The 17,521-nt window shown below is 60.6% G+C and overlaps 1 protein-coding gene across 1 annotated transcript; it reads left to right on the forward strand.

The window, feature by feature from the left end:
• Window positions 1-208: 208 nt before the first annotated feature.
• Window positions 209-16,754, forward strand: GNL1 (G protein nucleolar 1 (putative)). Its single transcript, XM_058857292.1, has 13 exons — window positions 209-350; window positions 1,501-1,615; window positions 3,382-3,512; window positions 4,719-4,966; window positions 6,873-6,944; window positions 7,811-8,039; window positions 9,658-9,756; window positions 12,041-12,229; window positions 13,814-13,992; window positions 14,907-15,051; window positions 15,713-15,853; window positions 16,340-16,688; window positions 16,733-16,754. Exons 1-13 carry the CDS (start codon window positions 275-277, stop codon window positions 16,752-16,754), a joined length of 1,995 nt encoding a protein of 664 aa, XP_058713275.1. The 5' UTR covers window positions 209-274.
• Window positions 16,755-17,521: the final 767 nt, after the last annotated feature.

Consider the following 17,521-nt stretch of genomic DNA (forward strand, 5'->3'; position numbering starts at 1 on the left):
GTCCGCTCCTCCACAGGCCACACCTACCGCCCGCAGAACTCTTTTGCTATTGGCTAGCGTCTCATCGTCCCGCCCACCCCTGAGGCAACGCGCTCTCCTATTGGTTGATCCCGCCCCGCCCTGTGGAGAGCGCTGCTATTAGCTCGTCGAGCTGTCAATCACGCCGCGGCTCTGAGGCGGTGCGCCATCCTATTGGCTCCTCCCCCCAGCCTGGGCCCGCCTCTTGCCGCTGATTGGTGGAGCGCGGCTCCGCCCGGTCACGTGCGCTCCCGTCATGCCCCGCAAGCTGCCGTTCAGCGCCAAGCGGAAAAAGCAACAGCTCCGGGACCGGAGGGAGCGGAAACGGGGAGGTGAGGGGGGGATGGGAGAGCCCCGGGAATGGGGGATGGGAGCCCCGGGAATGGGGGATGGGAGCCCCGGGAATGGGGGATGGGAGCCCCGGGAATGGGGGGGATGGGAGCCCCGGGAGGGGGGGGATGGGAGCCCCGGGAATGGGGGATGGGAGCCCCGGGAATGGGGGATGGGAGAGCCCCGGGAGGGGGGGATGGGAGAGCCCCGGGAATGGGGGATGGGAGCCCCGGGAGGGGGGGATGGGAGAGCCCCGGGAATGGGGGATGGGAGCCCCGGGAGGGGGGGATGGGAGAGCCCCGGGAATGGGGGATGGGAGAGCCCCGGGAATGGGGGATGGGGGAGCCCCGGGAATGGGGGATGGGAGCCCCGGGAGGGGGGGATGGGAGAGCCCCGGGAGGGGGGGATGGGAGCTCCGGGAATGGGGGATGGGAGAGCCGGGAATGAGGCCCAGAAAGATCCCGGGAATTGGGGTCCGGTATCCCTGGGATTGGATCCGGGATTCCCGGGATTCCCGGCTCTAGAAAGATCCCGGGATCGGTGTCCAGGAGTGTCCAGGATTCCTGGGATTGGGTCCGGGATCCTCGGGAATGGTGTCTGGGGTTCCCAGGAATTGGGGTCCGGGGTCCCCGGGAATTGGGGTCCAGGATTCCTGGGATTGGGGTCCAGGATTCCCGGGATTGGGGTCCAGGATTCCCGGGATTGGGGTCCAGGATTCCCGGGAATTGGAGTCCAGGATCCCCAGGAATTGGGGTCTGGGATCTCCGGGATTGGGGTCCAGGATCTCCGGGAATTGGGGTCCAGGATTCCCGGGAATTGGGGTCCAGGATTCCTGGGAATTGGTGTCCAGGATTCCCGGGAATTGGGGTCCAGGATCTCCGGGAATTGGGGTCCAGGATCTCCGGGAATTGGGGTCCAGGATCCCCGGGAATTGGGGTCCAGGATTCCCGGGAATTGGGGTCCAGGATCCCTGGGATTGGGGTCCGGGATTCCCGATATTCCCGGGATAGTCCCGTTATCCCCGATATTCCCGGGATATTCCCGGGATATTCCCGTTATCCCCGATATTCCCAGGATATTCCCGATATTCCCGATATTCCCGGGATATTCCCGTTATTCCCGGGATCCCCGGATCCCCCTCTCCCGGTGCAGATGTTCCCGGTTCGGGTCCCGGCAGCCGCAGCGGGAGCCGCGAGCGGGGCACCGGGGATGGCGGCACCGGGGACACCCCCACGGAACCGGCCCGGAGACGGCACGACCCCGGCAGGTACCGCCGGAAAACCGGGAATAACCGGGGATGGGAATGGGGATAACTGGGAATGGGGATGGGAATAACCGGGAATAACCGGGGATGGAAACGGGGATAACCGGGAACGGGGATGGGAATAACCGGGGATGGAAACGGGGAGAACCGGGAACGGAAACGGGAATAACCGGGAATGGGGACGGGAATAACCGGGGATGGAAACGGGGAGAACCGGGAATGAAACGGGAACGGAAACGGGAATGAAACAGGAATAACCGGGAATGGAAACGGGGATAACCGGGAATGGAAACGGGAATAACCGGGAATGGGGATGGGAATAACCGGGGATAACCGGGAATGGGAACGGGAATAACCGGGGATAACTGGGAACGGGAACGGGAATAACCGGGGATAACTGGGAATGGGGACGGGAATTACCGGGAATGGGAACGGGAATAACCGGGAATGGGGACGGGAATAACCGGGGATAACTGGGGATGGAAACGGGAATAACCGGGAACGGAATGGGAACGTTAACGGGAATAACCGGGGATAACCGGGAATGGGAACGGGAATAACCGGGAATGGGGACGGGAATGGAATGGGAACGGAAACAGGAATAACCGGGAATAACCGGGAATGGGAACGGGAATAACCGGGAATGGGGACGGGAATAACCGGGAATGGGGACGGGAATAACCGGGAATGGAATGGGAACGGAAACGGGAATGAAACGGGAATAACCGGGAATAACCAGGGATGGGAATAACCGGGGATAACCGGGAATGGAAACGGGGATAACCGGGAATAACCGAGAACGGGGATGGGAATAACTGGGAACGGAAACGGGAATGGGAACAGGAACGGAAACAGGAGTAACTGGGAATGGGAACAGGAATAACTGGGAATGGGAACGGGAATGGGGATGGGAACGGAAATGGGGATAACCGGGGATAAACGGGAATGGAAACAGGAATAACCGGGAATGGGGAACGGGAATAACCAGGAGCGGAAAGAGGAATAACTGGGAATAACCACGAACGGAAACGGGAACGGAAACGGGAATAACGGGGAATAACCGGGAATGGAAATGGGAATAAGTGGGAATGGGAGTAGTGGTAACTGGGAATGCAAACGGGGATAACTGGGAACGGGAATGGGGAATAACCGGGAATGGAAATGGGAATAACTGGGAATGGAAATGGGAATGGAAATGGGAATGACCAGGGATAACCAGGAATGGAAATGGGGATAACTGGAAATTGGGAATAACTGGGAATGGGGAATAACCGGGAATTGGGGGAACGATGGGAATTGGGGATGGGGATGAAGAAAACCGGGAATTGGGAATGGGGGAAATAACGGGAATTGGGAATGGGGGAAATAACGGGAATTGGGAATGGGGGAAATAACGGGAATTGGGAATGGGGGAAATAACGGGAATTGGGAATGGGGGAAATAACGGGAATTGGGAATGGGGGAAATAACGGGAATTGGGAATTGGGAATTGGGGAAATAACGGGAATTGGGGATTGGGAATGGGGGAAATAACGGGAATTGGGGATTGGGAATGAGCAGAAACAGCGGGAATTGGGGATTCGGGAAAGCCCGGACTGGATTTGGGGTGGAATTGGGAACCAGGGGAAAACCCGGCCTGGATTTCACGGGGAATGGGGGCTGCAGGGAAATCCCGGCCTGGATCCTGGGGGTCCGGATGGGTCCGGGGGGTTCCAGGGGGTTCTGGAGGGTTCCAGGGGGGTCCGGGGGTGACCCCAGGGCCCCCCCAGGTTCCGTCTGCAGCTGGGGGGGCCCCGGGCCGAGGCTCTGGAGCGGAGCCGGCGCCGGGCCCAGGAGGAGCTGCTGGAGCCGCTGCCCGAGAGCGCCCTGGAGCTGGAGCCGGACAGTGTGTATGGACCTGGTGAGTGACCGCTGAGTGACCAGAGAGTGACCCCTGAGTGACCACTGAGTGACCGCTGGGAATGGGGAGTGACCACTGAGTGACCACTGAGTGACCACTGAGTGACTGCTGAGTGACCGCTGAGTGACCCCTGAGTGACCCCTGAATGACCACTGAGTGACCCCTGAGTGACCACTGGGAATGGGGAGTGACCAGTGAGTGACCACTGAGTGACCACTGGGTGACCAGAGAGTGACCACTGAATGACTACTGAATGACCACTGAGTGGCCACTGAATGACCCGTGAATGACCACTGAATGACCACTGAGTGACCAATGGGAGTGACCACTGAGTGACCACTGAATGACCACTGAGTGACCACTGAGTGACCACTGAGTGACCAATGGGAGTGACCACTGGGAACGGGGAGTGACCACTGAGTGACCACTGAATGACCACTGAGTGACCACTGAGTGATCACTGAGTGACCACGGGAGTGACCACTGAGTGACCGATGGGAATGGGGAGTGAGCACTGGGAATGGGGGTGACCACTGGGAGTGACCACTGGGAATGACCATGAAGTGACCGTGGGAGTGACTGTGGGGAATGGGGAGTGACCACTGGAGTGACCACTGGAAACGGGGAGTGGCCAATGGGAACAGGGAATGACCACTGGGAATGGGGAGTGACCACTGGAAACAGGGAGTGACCAATGCGAACAGGGAATGACCACTGGGAATGGGGAGTGACCACTGGACTGAGCACTGGAAACGGGGAGTGACCAATGGGAACAGGGAGTGACCACTGGAAACGGGGAGTGACCAATGGGAACAGGGAATGACCACTGGGAATGGGGAGTGACCACTGGGAACTGGGAGTGACCAATGGGAACAGGGAGTGACCACTGGAGTGACCACTGGAAACGGGGAGTGACCAATGGGAACGGGGAGTGACCACTGGGAACTGGGGGTGGTCAGTGGGGAAGGCTCCAGTGACCATTGGGAGGGACAGACCCTCTGTGACCTCTCCATGACCCCTGTGTGACCCCTGTGACTCCTCCGTGACCCCTGTGTGACCCCTCCATGACCCCTGTGTGACCCCTGTGACCTCTCCATGACCCCTGTGTGACCCTGTGACCCTTCCATGACCCCGTGATCCCTCTGTGACCCCTGTGTGACCCTGTGACCCTTCCCTGACCCCTGTGTGACCCCTGTGACCCCCCAGGGCTGGATTTCCCGCGCCGTCCCCGCTGGGATTTCGGGATGAGCCCGGAGGAGCTGCGGGCGCGGGAGGAGGCGGCGTTTGGGGCCTTCCTGCGGGGGCTGGGGGAGCCCGGGGACCCCCCTGGGGACCCCCCTGGGGTCACCCCCGAGGTCACCCCCGAGGTCACCCCAGGGGTCACCCCAGGGGTCACTCCCGGGGTCACCCCGGGGGTCAGAGGGGAGCTGGCGCCCTTTGAGCACAACCTGGAGGTGAGAGGAGGGGGCTGGGGGGGATTTGGGGGGGATTTGAGGGGATTTGGGGTCATTAGGGAGGGGTTTGGGGTCTTTGAGGGGGTTTGGGGAGGATTTTGGGGGATTTGGGGTCTTTTGGGGGGGATTTGGGGTCATTAGGGAGGGGTTTGGGGTCTTTGAGGGGGTTTGGGGAGGATTTTGGGGGATTTGGGGTCTTTTGGGGGGTTTTGGGAAGGATTTTGGGGGATTTGGGGTCTTTTGGGGGGGTTTGGGGAGGATTTTGGGGGATTTGGGGTCCTTTAGGGGGGGTTTGGGGAGGATTTTGGGGGATTTTGGGTCATTAGGGAGGGGTTTGGGGTCTTTGAGGGGGTTTGGGGAGGTTTTAGGGGATTTGGGGTCTTTTTGGGGGTTTGGGGAGGATTTTGGAGGATTTGGGGTCATTAGGGAGGGGTTTGGGGTCTTTGAGGGGGTTTGGGGAGGATTTTGGGGGATTTGGGGTCTTTTGGGGGGGTTTTGGGAGGTTTTAGGGGATTTGGGATCTTTTAGGGGGGGTTTGGGGAGGTTTTAGGGGATTTGGGGTCATTAGGGAGGGGTTTGGGGTCTTTGAGGGGGTTTGGGGAGGATTTTAGAGGATTTGGGGTCTTTTGGGGGGGATTTGGGGTTATTAGGGAGGGGTTTGGGGTCTTTGAGGGGGTTTGGGGAGGATTTTGGAGGATTTGGGGTCTTTTGGGGGGGGTTTGGGGTCTTTGAGGGGGTTTGGGGAGGATTTTGGGGGATTTGGGGTCTTTTGGGGGGGTTTTGGGAGGTTTTAGGGGATTTGGGATCTTTTAGGGGGGGTTTGGGGAGGTTTTAGGGGATTTGGGGTCATTAGGGAGGAGTTTGGGGTCTTTGAGTGGGTTTGGGGAGGATTTTGGGGGATTTGGGGTCATTAGAGAGGGGTTTGGGGTCTTTTTGGGGGGTTTGGGGAGGATTTTGGGGGATTTGGGGTCATTAGGGAGGGGTTTGGGGTCTTTGAGGGGGTTTGGGGAGGATTTTGGGGGATTTGGGGTCTTTTGGGGGGGTTTGGGGAGGATTTTGGGGGATTTGGGGTCTTTTGGGGGGGGTTTGGGGAGGTTTTAGGGGATTTGGGGTCTTTGAGGGGGTTTGGGGAGGTTTTAGGGGATTTGGGGTCTTTTGGGGAGGTTTGGGGAGGATTTTGGGGGATTTGGGGTCATTAGGGAGGGGTTTGGGGTCTTTGAGGGGGTTTGGGGAGGATTTTGGGGGATTTGGGGTCTTTTGGGGGGGGGTTGGGGAGGTTTTGGGGGATTTGGGGTCTTTTGGGGGGGTTTGGGGAGGATTTTGGGGGATTTGGGGTCTTTTGGGGGGGTTTGGGGAGGATTTTGGGGGATTTGGGGTCTTTTGGGGGGGTTTGGGGAGGATTTTGGGGGATTTGGGGTCTTTTGGGGGGGTTTTGGGGGGGTTTTGGGGGGGTTTGGGGTCGTTGGGGAGGGGCTGGGGGGTTCTGGGGGGAATTTGGGGTCGTTTGGGGGGGTTTTGGGGATTTTTGGGGGGGTTTAGGGTCTTTGGGGAGGGGTTTGGGGTCATTGGGGGGCTTGGGGGAGGTTTTGGGGGGGGTTTGGGGATGTTTTTGGGGATTTTTGGGGATATTTTGGGGACATTTTGGGATGTTTTTTGGGATATTTTGGGGGATATTTTGGGGACATTTTGGGATGTTTTGGGGATATTTTGGGGACATTTTGGGATGTTTTTTGGGATATTTTTGGGGTATTTTGGGGGATATTTTGGGGACATTTTGGGATGTTTTTTGGGATATTTTTGGGGTATTTTGGGGGATATTTTGGGATGTTTTTGGGGACATTTTGGGATGTTTTTGGGGACATTTTGGGATGTTTTTGGGGACATTTTGGGATGTTTTGGTGCCCAGACGTGGCGGCAGCTCTGGCGCGTGCTGGAAATGTCCGACATCGTCCTCCTCATCGCCGACGCCCGGCACCCGGTAACGGGGTCACCCTGGGGTCATCCAGGGGTCACGGGGTCATCTGGGGGTCAGCCAGGGGTCACCTGAGTGTTCTCTGACCTCTCTTGTGTCATCTCTGACCCCTCCCACTGACCCTGAGTGACTCCCCCAGACCGCACTGACCCCTGAGTGACCCCTGGGTGACCCCTGTGTGTCCCCCCCAGGCCCTGAGCGTGCCCCCGCCCCCTGAGTGACCCCTGAGTGACCCCAATGACCTCCAAGTGACCCGTGTGTGTCCCCCCCAGGCCCTGAGCGTGCCCCCCACCCCCTGAGTGACCCCTGAGTGACCCCATGACCCCTGAGTGACCCCTGTGTGTCCCCCCCAGGCCCTGAGCGTGCCCCCAGACCCCTGAGTGACCCCATGACCCCTGAGTGACCCCTGTGTGTCCCCCCCAGGCCCTGAGCGTGCCCCCCGCCCCCTGAGTGACCCCATGACCCCTGAGTGACCCCTGAGTGACCCCAATGACCTCCAAGTGACCCCGTGACCCCTGTGTGTCCCCCCAGGCCCTGAGCGTGCCCCCAGACCCCTGAGTGACCCCATGACCCCTGAGTGACTCCTGAGTGACCCCATGACCCCTGAGTGACCCTGAGTGACCCCTGAGTGACCCCATGACCCCTGAGTGACCCCATGGCCCCAGAGTGACCCCTGTGTGTCCCCCCCAGGCCCTGAGCGTGCCCCCCGCCCCCTGAGTGACCCCTGAGTGACCCCATGACCCCTGAGTGACCCCATGACCCCTGAGTGACCCCTGAGTGACCCCATGACCCCTGAGTGACCCCTGAGTGACCCCATGACCCCTGAGTGACCCCTGAGTGACCCCTGAGTGACCCCTGTGTGTCCCCCCCAGGCCCTGAGCGTGCCCCCCGCCCTGGCCGCCCACGTGACGCGGGAATTGGGGAAGGGTCTCATCCTCATCCTCAACAAGGTGGACCTGACCCCTCCGGCCGTGGCCGCGGCCTGGACGCAGCTGCTGAGGGCTCGGTTCAGCCCCGCCCGCGTGGTGCCCTTCAGCACCGGACACACGGCCGGACACACGGCCGGACACACCACGGCCGGACACACGGCCGGGAACAGCGGTCAGGGATGGGGGGAACTGGGGAAGGGGTTTGGGGGGGGATTTGGGGGAATTGGGGGGAGTTTTGGGGGCATTGGGGGGGTTTGGGGGGGAATTGGGAGTTTTGGGGGAGTTTGGGGAGAATTGGGGGGAGTTGGGGGAATTGGGGGGGATTGGGGGAGTTTGGGGGGAGTTTGGGGGGAGTTGGGGGGAATTGGGGGGAGTTTTGGGGGAATTGGGGGGCATTGGGGGAGTTTGGGGGGGAATTGGGGGGAGTTTTGGGGGGGAATCGGGGTGGAGTTTGGGGGGAGTTTGGGGGGAATTGGGGGGAGTTTGGGGGCATTGGGAGGGTTTGGGGGGGAATTGGGGGGAGTTTTGGGGGGATTTGGGGGCATTGGGGGGGTTTGGGGGAGTTTGGGGGGGTTTGGGGGGGAATTGGGGGGAGTTTTGGGGGAGTTTGGGGGGAGTTTGGGGGAATTGGGGGGAGTTTGGGGGGCATTGGGGGGAACTGGGGGGAGTTTGGGGGGGTTTGGGGGGGTTTGGGGGGAGTTGGGGGGCATTGGGGGGGTTTGGGGGGAATTGGGGGGAGTTTTGGGGGGGAATTGGGGTGGAGTTTGGGGGGGTTTGGGGGAGTTTGGGGGGAGTTTGGGGGAATTGGGGGGAGTTGGGGGGCATTGGGGGGGAACTGGGGGGAGTTTTGGGGGAGTTGGGGGGAGTTGGGCATTGGGGGGGTTTGGGGGGAATTGGGGGGGTTTGGGGGAGTTTGGGGGGAGTTCGGGGGGGATTTGGGAGGAGTTTTGGGGGAGTTTGGGGGGCATTGGGGGGGTTTGGGGGGGAATTGGGAGTTTTGGGGGAGTTTGGGGGGGATTTGGGGGGAATTGGGGGGAGTTGGGGGGCATTGGGGGGGTTTGGAGTGGAGTTTGGGGGGTTTGGGGTGGAACTCGAGGGGTCTGGGGGGGATTGGGGGAATTGGGGGGAGTTTGGGGGGGATTGGGGGGAGTTGGGGGGCATTGGGAGGGTTTGGGGGAGTTTGGGGGGCATTGGGGGGGTTTGGGGGGAATTGGGGGGGTTTGGGAGGGAATTGGGGGGAGTTTTGGGGGAGTTTGGGGGGAATTGGGCATTGGGGGGGTTTGGGGAGAATTGGGGGGAGTTTGGGGGAGATTTGGGGGCTTTGGGGGGAGTTGAGGGGAATTGGGGGGGTTTGGAGTGGAGTTTGGGGGGTTTGGGGTGGAACCCGAGGGGTCTGGGGGGGATTGGGGGGATTTGGGGTGGAACTGGGGGGCCTTGGGGTGACCCCGGGGTGTTTTTGGGGTTCTGAAGGATTTTGGGGTGACCCTGGGGTGTTTTTGGGGTTCTGAAGGATTTTGGGGTGACCCCGGGGTGTTTTTGGGGTTCTGGAGGATTTTGGGGTGACCCCAGGGTGTTTTTGGGGTTCTGGAGGATTTTGGGGTGACCCCGGGGTGTTTTTGGGGTTCTGGAGGATTTTGGGGTGACCCCAGGGTGTTTTTGGGGTTCTGGAGGATTTTGGGGTGACCCCGGGGTGTTTTTGGGGTTCCTGGTGGATTTTGGGGTGACCCCGGGGTGTTTTTGGGGTTCTGGTGGATTTTGGGGTGACCCCGGGGTGTTTTTGGGGGTCCCAGGGCTGCAGAAGAAGCCGAAGAAGAGGGGGGGGCGCTGGGCCCGGGCCATGGGACCCCGACTGCTGCTGGAGGCCTGCGAGGAGATCGTGGGGGGCGCGGGTGAGTGGGGAGGGGTCCTGGGGGGGTCTGGGTCAGTGGGGAGGGGTCTCAGGGTGGGGTTTTGGGGGTGGGGAGGGGTCTCGGGGGGGTCTGGGGGGGTCTGGGTGAGTGGGGAGGGGTCTCAGGGTGGGGTTTTGGGGGTGGGGAGGGGTCTCGGGGGGGGGTCTGGGGGGGTCTGGGTCAGTGGGGAGGGGTCTCGGGGGGGTCTGGGGGGGTCTGGGTCAGTGGGGAGGGGTCCTGGGGGGGTCTGGGTGAGTGGGGAGGGGTCTCAGGGTGGGGTTTTGGGGCTGGGGAGGGGTCTCAGGGGGGTCTGGGGGGGTCTGGGTCAGTGGGGAGGGGTCTGGGGGGGTCTGGGTGAGTGGGGAGGGGTCTCAGGGGGTTGTTTTGGGGGTGGGGAGGGGTCTCGGGGGGGTCTGGGGGGGTCTGGGTCAGTGGGGAGGGGTCTCGGGGGGGTCTGGGGGGGTCTGGGTCAGTGGGGAGGGGTCTTGGGGGGTCTGGGGGGGTCTGGGTCCGTGGGGAGGGGTCTCGGGGTGGGGTTTTGGGGGTGGGGAGGGGTCTCGGGGGGGTCTGGGTCAGTGGGGAGGGGTCTCGGGGGGGTCTGGGGGGGTCTGGGTCAGTGGGGAGGGGTCTCAGGGTGGGGTTTTGGGGGTGGGGAGGGGTCCTGGGGGGGTCTGGGTCAGTGGGGAGGGGTCTCAGGGTGGGGTTTTGGGGGTGGGGAGGGGTCTCGGGGGGTCTGGGGGCTCCAAGCGGGGCAGTTGAGGTTGGGGTCACCCATCCAGGCCCTGCCCGGGGCAGACCCTGCTTAGCTTCGCAACGGGGACGGGGGACCAAGGGGGGCTCTGGGAGGGGAGGGGCGGCCTGGGGTCCTCCAGTGTCCCCTGGGGGTGTCCCCAAATGTCCCCTGGGGGTGTCCCCAATGTCTCCAGTGTGTCCCCAATGTCCCCTGAGCTGTCCCCAAGTGTCCTCCGAGTGTCCCCAATGTCCCCTGAGTGTCCCCAATGTCCCCTTGGTGTCCCCAATGTCCCCTGGGTGTCCCCAATGTCCCCTTGGTGTCCCCAATGTCCCCTGGCTGTCCCCAATGTCCCCAGTGTGTCCCAAATGTCCCCTGGGTGTCCCCAATGTCCCCTGGGTGTCCCCAATGTCCCCAGTGTGTCCCAAATGTCCCCTGGGTGTCCCCAATGTCCCCTGGCTGTCCCCAATGTCCCCAGTGTGTCCCCAATGTCCCCTGGGTGTCCCCTGGATGTCCCCCGAGTGTCCCCAACGTCCCCTGAGCTGTCCCCAGTGTCCTCTCGGTGTCCCCAAGTGTCCCCCCACGTCCCTGTTGTCCCCCCGGGCTCTCTCCTGGGTGTCCCCCATGTCCCCAAGTGTCTCCCCAATGTCCCCCCATGTCCCTGGACTGTCCCCGATGTCCCCCCATGTCCCCCTGCGTGTCCCCAGAGTGTCCCCACTGTCCCCCCAATGTCCCTCTGAGTGTCCCCAGAGTGTCCCCACTGTCCCCAGTGTGTCCCCAATGTCCCCCGAGTGTCCCCAATGTCCCCCGAGTGTCCCAAATGTCCCCTGAGCTGTCCCCAGTGTCCTCTCGGTGTCCCCAAGTGTCCCCCCACGTCCCTGTTGTCCCCCCGGGCTCTCTCCTGGGTGTCCCCAATGTCTCCCCATGTCCCCGAGTGTCCTCAATGTCCCCTGGGTGTCCCTGAGTGTCCCCCCTTGTCCCCTGGGTGTCCCTAATGTCCCCCCAAGTGTCCCCAATGTTCCCCTGGCTGTCCCCAATGTCCCCCCATGTCCCCCTGAGTGTCCCCAATGTCCCCAAGTGTGTCCCCAATGTCCCCCCATGTACCTGGATGTCCCTGATGTCCCCCTGAGTGTCCCCAATGTCCCCGATGTCCCCCCATGTCCCCCTGCGTGTCCCCAGAGTGTCCCCACTGTCCCCAGTGTGTCCCCAATGTCCCCCCGTGTCCCTGGACTGTCCCCAATGTCCCCCCATGTCCCCCTGCGTGTCCCCTGGCTGTCCCCAATGTCCCCCCACTGTCCCCCCGTGTCCCTGGGCTGTCCCCGATGTCCCCCCATGTCCCCCTGAGTGTCCCCAGAGTGTCCCCACTGTCCCCAGTGTGTCCCCAATGTCCCCCCGTGTCCCTGGACTGTCCCCAATGTCCCCCCATGTCCCCCTGAGTGTCCCCCGAGTGTCCCCAATGTCCCCAATGTCCCCCCAATGTCCCCAATGTCCCCCCAATGTCCCCCCATGTCCCTGGACTGTCCCCACTGTCCCCAATGTCCCCCGTGTCCCCAGTTGACCTCAGCAGCTGGCGGGCGCGGCTGGATCGGGCGGAGCAGCGCCCGGAGGAGGAGGAGGAGGAGGAGGAGCCGGAAGTGGGCGTGGCCGAGGATGCAGATGAGGATGAGGAGGGCTCGGGGGGCGTGGCCCCGCCCCGGCAGTGGGAGCGGTACCGGCACGGCGTGCTGACCCTGGGCTGCGTCGGTGAGGGGCGGGGCTGAGGGTGGGCGGGGCTAAGGGTGGGTGTGGCTTAGAGGGGCGTGGCTCAGGGTGGGCGTGGTCAGCAGGGTGTGGCTCAGTGGGTGTGTCCTGGGTGGGTGTGGCTTAGTGTGGGTGTGGTTTAAAGGGATACAGCACAGTGGGCGTGGCTTTGGGTGGGTGTGGTTTAAAGGGATACAGCAGAGAGTGGGCGTGTCCCAGGTGGGTGTGGTTTAGCATGGGTGTGGCTTAAAGGGATATAACAGTGGGTGTGTCCCAGGTGGGCGTGACTTAGTCTGGGTGTGGTTTAAGGGGATACAGCACAGTGGGCGTGGCTTTGGGTAGGCGTGGCTTAGTCTGGGTGTGGTTTAAGGGGATATAACAGTGGGCGTGGTTTTGGGTAGGCGTGGCTTAGTCTGGGTGTGGTTTAAGGGGATACAGCATAGTGGGCGTGGCTCGGGGTGGGCGTGGCTTGGTGTGGGTGTGGTTTGAAGGGATATAACAGTGGGTGTGTCCCAGGTGGGTGGCGTTTAGTGTGGGTGTGGTTTAAAGGGACACAGCACAGTGGGCGTCACTTTGGGTGGGCGTGGCTTAATGGGATACAGCAAAGTGGGCGTGGCTTTGGGTAGGCGTGACTCCAGGTAGGCGTGTCCAGGTGGGCGTGGCTTACTGTGGGTGTGGTTTAAGGGGATATAACAGTGGGTGTGTCTGGGGTGGGCGTGGCTTTGGGTGGGTGTGGTTTAAGGGGATACAGCACAGTGGGCGTGTCTCAGGGTGGGCATGGTTTAGCGTGGGTGTGGCTTAAAGGGATATAACAGTGGGTGTGTCCCAGGTGGGCGTGACTTAGTGTGGGTGTGGTTTAAAGGGATACAGCACAGTGGGTGTGGCTCAGGGTGGGTGGGGCTTAGTCTGGGTGTGGTTTAAGGGGATACAGAACAGTGGGCGTGGCTTGGTGTGGGTGTGGTTTAAAGGGATACAGCACCATGGGTGTGTCTGGGGTGGGTGTGGTTCAGTGGGTGTGGTTTAAAGGGATACAGCACCATGGGTGTGTTCTGGGTGGGCGTGGTTTAGTGTGGGTGTGGTTTAAAGGGATACAGCACCGTGGGTGTGTCTGGGGTGGGCGTGGCTTGGTGTGGGTGTGGTTTAAGGGGATACAGCACAGTGGGTGTCGCTTTTGGTGGGCGTGGCTTAATGGGATACAGCAAAGTGGGCGTGGCTTTGGGTAGGCGTGACTCCAGGTGGGCGTGTCCAGGCAGGCGTGGCTTAGTGTGGGTGTGGTTTAAAGGGATATAGCACAGAGTGGGTGTGTCTGGGGTGGGCGTGGCTTGGTGTGGGTGTGGCTTAAAGGGATACAGCACGGAATGGGTGTGTCTGGGGTGGGCGTGGCTTGGTGTGGGTGTGGTTTAAAGGGATACAGCACCATGGGTGTGTCTGGGGTGGGCGTGGCTTAGTGTGGGTGTGGTTTAAAGGGATACAACACAGTGGGTGTGTCTGGGCTGGGCGTGGTTTAGCGTGGGTGTGGTTTAAAGGTATATAACACGGAATGGGCGTGTCTGGGGTGGGCGTGGCTCACGGTCCCGCCCCGCCCAGGGCTGCCGAACGCGGGGAAGTCGTCGGTGCTGAACGCTCTGCTGGGGCGCAGCGCGGTGGGCGTGTCCCGCGCCCCCGGCCGCACCCGCTACTTCCAGACCCATTTCCTGACGGCCTCGGTTCGGCTCTGCGACTGCCCCGGCCTCGTCTTCCCCTCCCGCGCCCCGCCCGAGCTCCAGGTGAGCCTCACCTGCACAGGTGAGACCCCAGCCCCGCCCCAGAGCTCCAGGTGAGACCCCAGCCCCGCCCCCACAGCTCCAGGTGAGCCTCACCTGCACAGGTGAGACCCCAGCCCCGCCCCAGAGCTCCAGGTGAGACCCCAGCCCCGCCCCCACAGCTCCAGGTGAGCCTCACCTGCACAGGTGGGACCCCAGCCCCGCCCCAGAGCTCCAGCTGAGACCCCAGCCCCACCCCCTGAGCTCCAGGTGAGACCCCAGCCCCGCCCCCACAGCTCCAGGTGAGCCTCACCTGGCCAGGTGAGACCCCAGCCCCGCCCCCACAGCTCCAGGTGAGACCCCAGCCCCGCCCCAGAGCTCCAGGTGAGACCCCAGCCCTGTCCACCTATAAAGGTGCAGGTCCTGGCAGGTCTATACACAATTCCAATCCCATTTCCAGGTCCTGGCAGGGCTATACTCCAATCCCAATCTCATTTTCTCATCCCTAAGTCCTGGCAGGGGTGTACCCCAGTCCCAATCCCATTTTCCCCAGGTCCTGGCAGGGGTGTACCCCATTCCAATCCTGTTCCCATTTCTCGCCAAGGTCCTGGCAGGGCTGTACCCCAATCCTGTTTCTCTCTCAGGTCCTGGCAGGGCCGTACCTCAATCCCAATCCCATTTTCCTGTCTCCAGGTCCTGGCAGGGGTGTACCCCAATCCCAATCCCGTTTCTCCCCCAGGTCCTGGCAGGGCTGTACCCCAATCCCAATCCTGTTTTCCCATTCCCAGGTCCTGGCAGAGGTGTACCCCAATCCCATTCCCAATCCCGTTTCTCCCCCAGGTCCTGGCAGGGGTGTACCCCAATCCCAATTCCATTTCTCCCCCAGGTCCTGGCAGGGGTGTACCCCAATCCCATTCCCAATCCCGTTTCTCCCCCAGGTCCTGGCAGGGGTGTACCCCATTGCCCAGCTGCAGGACCCCTACTCAGCCGTGGGGTTCCTGGGGTCCCGCCTGGCCCTGCCCCCGCTGCTGCAGCTGCGCCCCCCAAACGGCCCCGGCTGGACGGCCTGGGAGCTCTGCGAAGGTCGGGAACGGCGGGAAAAACCCGGGAAAAACTCGGGAAAAACCCGGGAAAAACCCGGGAATTCTCGGGGAAAAACTCGGGAAAAACCCGGGAAAAACTCGGGAAAAACTCGGGAAAAACCCGGGAATTCCTCAGGAAAAACCCGGGAATTCTCTGGGAAAAACTCAGGAATTTGGGGGGTTTTTTTGGGATATTTTCCCCCTAACTTTGGGGGGTTTTGGTGCTATTTTCCCCCCAATTTTGGGATTTTTTGGGGGAAGTTTCCCCCCTCATTTTGGTGTTTTTTGGGGTTGTTTTTTCCCCAATTCCAAGAATATTTCCCCCCTCATTTTGTGATTTTTTTTTTGTGATACTTTCCCCCCAAATTGGGATTTTTTTGGTGCTGTATTTCCCCTAATTTGGAATTTTTTTGGTGCCATTTCCTCCCTAATTTGGGATTTTTTTGAGATATTTCTCCCTTACTTTTGGGATTTTTTTTTGTGCCATTCCCCCCTAATTTGGGATTTTTTTTGTGCCATTTTCCTCTAATTTTGGGATTTTTTTGGTGCCATTCTTCTCTAATTTTCGGATTTTTTTGGTGCCATTTCCTCCCTGATTTGGGATTTTTTTTGGCCGTTTCTCCCCCTAATTTGGGATTTTTTTCGTTGCCGTTTCCCCCCAGCCTGGGCAGAGAAGAGGGGCTACAAGACGGCGCGGGCGGCTCGGAACGACGTGGCCCGAGCGGCCAACGGGATCCTGCGGCTCGCGGCCGAGGGGAGGATCCGGCTCTGCCTCACCCCCCCGGGCTTCACCCAGCAAAAAGGTGCCAAAAACACCCAAAAAGTGCCAAAAACACCCAAAAACGGCACCGGGGGGGGCAGTTTGGGGAGGATTGGATGGGATTTGGGGGAGATTCGGGGGAGTTTGGGGAGATTTGGGGAAGATTTGGGGGATCTGGGGGAATTTGGGGAGATTTGGGGAAGACTTGAGGGAGTTTCTGGGGAGTTTTGGGGAGATTTGGGGAATTTTGAGGGAGATTCGGGAGAGGTTTGGGGTCAAGGGTAGATTTGGGGGAGGTTTCTGGAAGTTTCTGGAGGCTTTGGGGGAGATCTGCAGGAACTTGGAGGAGTCTTGGGGTTTTTTTTGGTTCTGGGGATGGTTTTGGGGTTTTTTTGAGGATTCCTGGGACAATTTTGGGATTTTTTTGGGGATCCTGGGGGGAATTTTGATGTTTTTTTGGGATGGGGGTCCCCACACTTGACCCCTCCCCCCTCACTGACCCCTCCCCCACCCCTGGCCCCTCCCCCAGAGCACTGGGAGCTCCACCCCGACACCGCGGCCTTGGCGGCCATGATGGGGGGAGGGGCAGCCCCCCCTCCCCCGCCCGGGGACGGCTCCACCTCCGAGGATGAGGAGGGGGAGGGCTCAGACCAAGCCACGCCCCCTCCAGCCCCGCCCCAACCCCTTCGCTTTGCTGGGAGAGGACGAGTGCTGAGCCCCGCCCCCTCCCGGGGCAGCGGCCAATCAGAGCGCGGCGGGTTATCGCATCACCATATATGGAATAAAGCTGAGTTTATTTCTGCAGAGCTGATTGGCTGCTTGGGGCCGGGCGGGGACCAATCAGAGCGCAGGGGCGGGGCCTGTGGAGTGACATCATTGTCAGGGCACGCCCTTTCCCTTATTTGGATCCGTTCTACCCCAGTGGCCACGCCCACATCTCTTAATTTGCATTTGGCCCCTCCCACATTCCCTTATTTGGGTTTAGCCCCTCCCACATTCCCTTATTTGGGTTTGACTCCTCCCACATTCCCTTATTTGCATTTGGCCCCTCCCACATTCCCTTATTTGGCTTTAGCCCCTCCCACATTCCCTTATTTGGGTTTGGCTCCTCCCACATTCCCTTATTTGGGTTTGGCTCCTCCCACATTTCCTTATTTGGGTTTAGCCCCTCCCACATTTCCTTATTTGGGTTTAGCCCCTCCCACATTCCCTTATTTGGGTTTAGCCCCTCCCACATTCCCTTATTTGGGTTTAGCCCCTCCCACATTCCCTTATTTGGGTTTGGCCCCTCTCACATTCCCTTATTTGGGTTTGGCCCCTCCCACATTCCCTTATTTGGGTTTGGCTCCTCCCACATTCCCTTATTTGGCTTTAGCCCCTCCCACATTCCCTTATTTGGCTTTAGCCCCTCCCACATTCCCTTATTTGGGTTTGGCTCCTCCCACATTCCCTTATTTGGGTTTGGCTCCTCCACATTTCCTTATTTGGGTTTAGCCCCTCCCACATTTCCTTATTTGGGTTTAGCCCCTCCCACATCCCCTTATTTGGGTTTAGCCCCTCCCACATCGCCTTATTTGGGTTTGACTCCTCCCACATTCCCTTATTTGGGTTTAGCCCCTCCCATATTGCCTTATTTGGATTTGACCACACCCACATTCCCTTATTTGGGTTTGGCTCCTCCCACATTCCCTTATTTGGGTTTAGCCCCTCC

The sequence above is a fragment of the Poecile atricapillus genome, chromosome 26 (genome assembly GCF_030490865.1).
Source record: "Poecile atricapillus isolate bPoeAtr1 chromosome 26, bPoeAtr1.hap1, whole genome shotgun sequence".
Lineage (NCBI taxonomy): Eukaryota > Metazoa > Chordata > Aves > Passeriformes > Paridae > Poecile > Poecile atricapillus.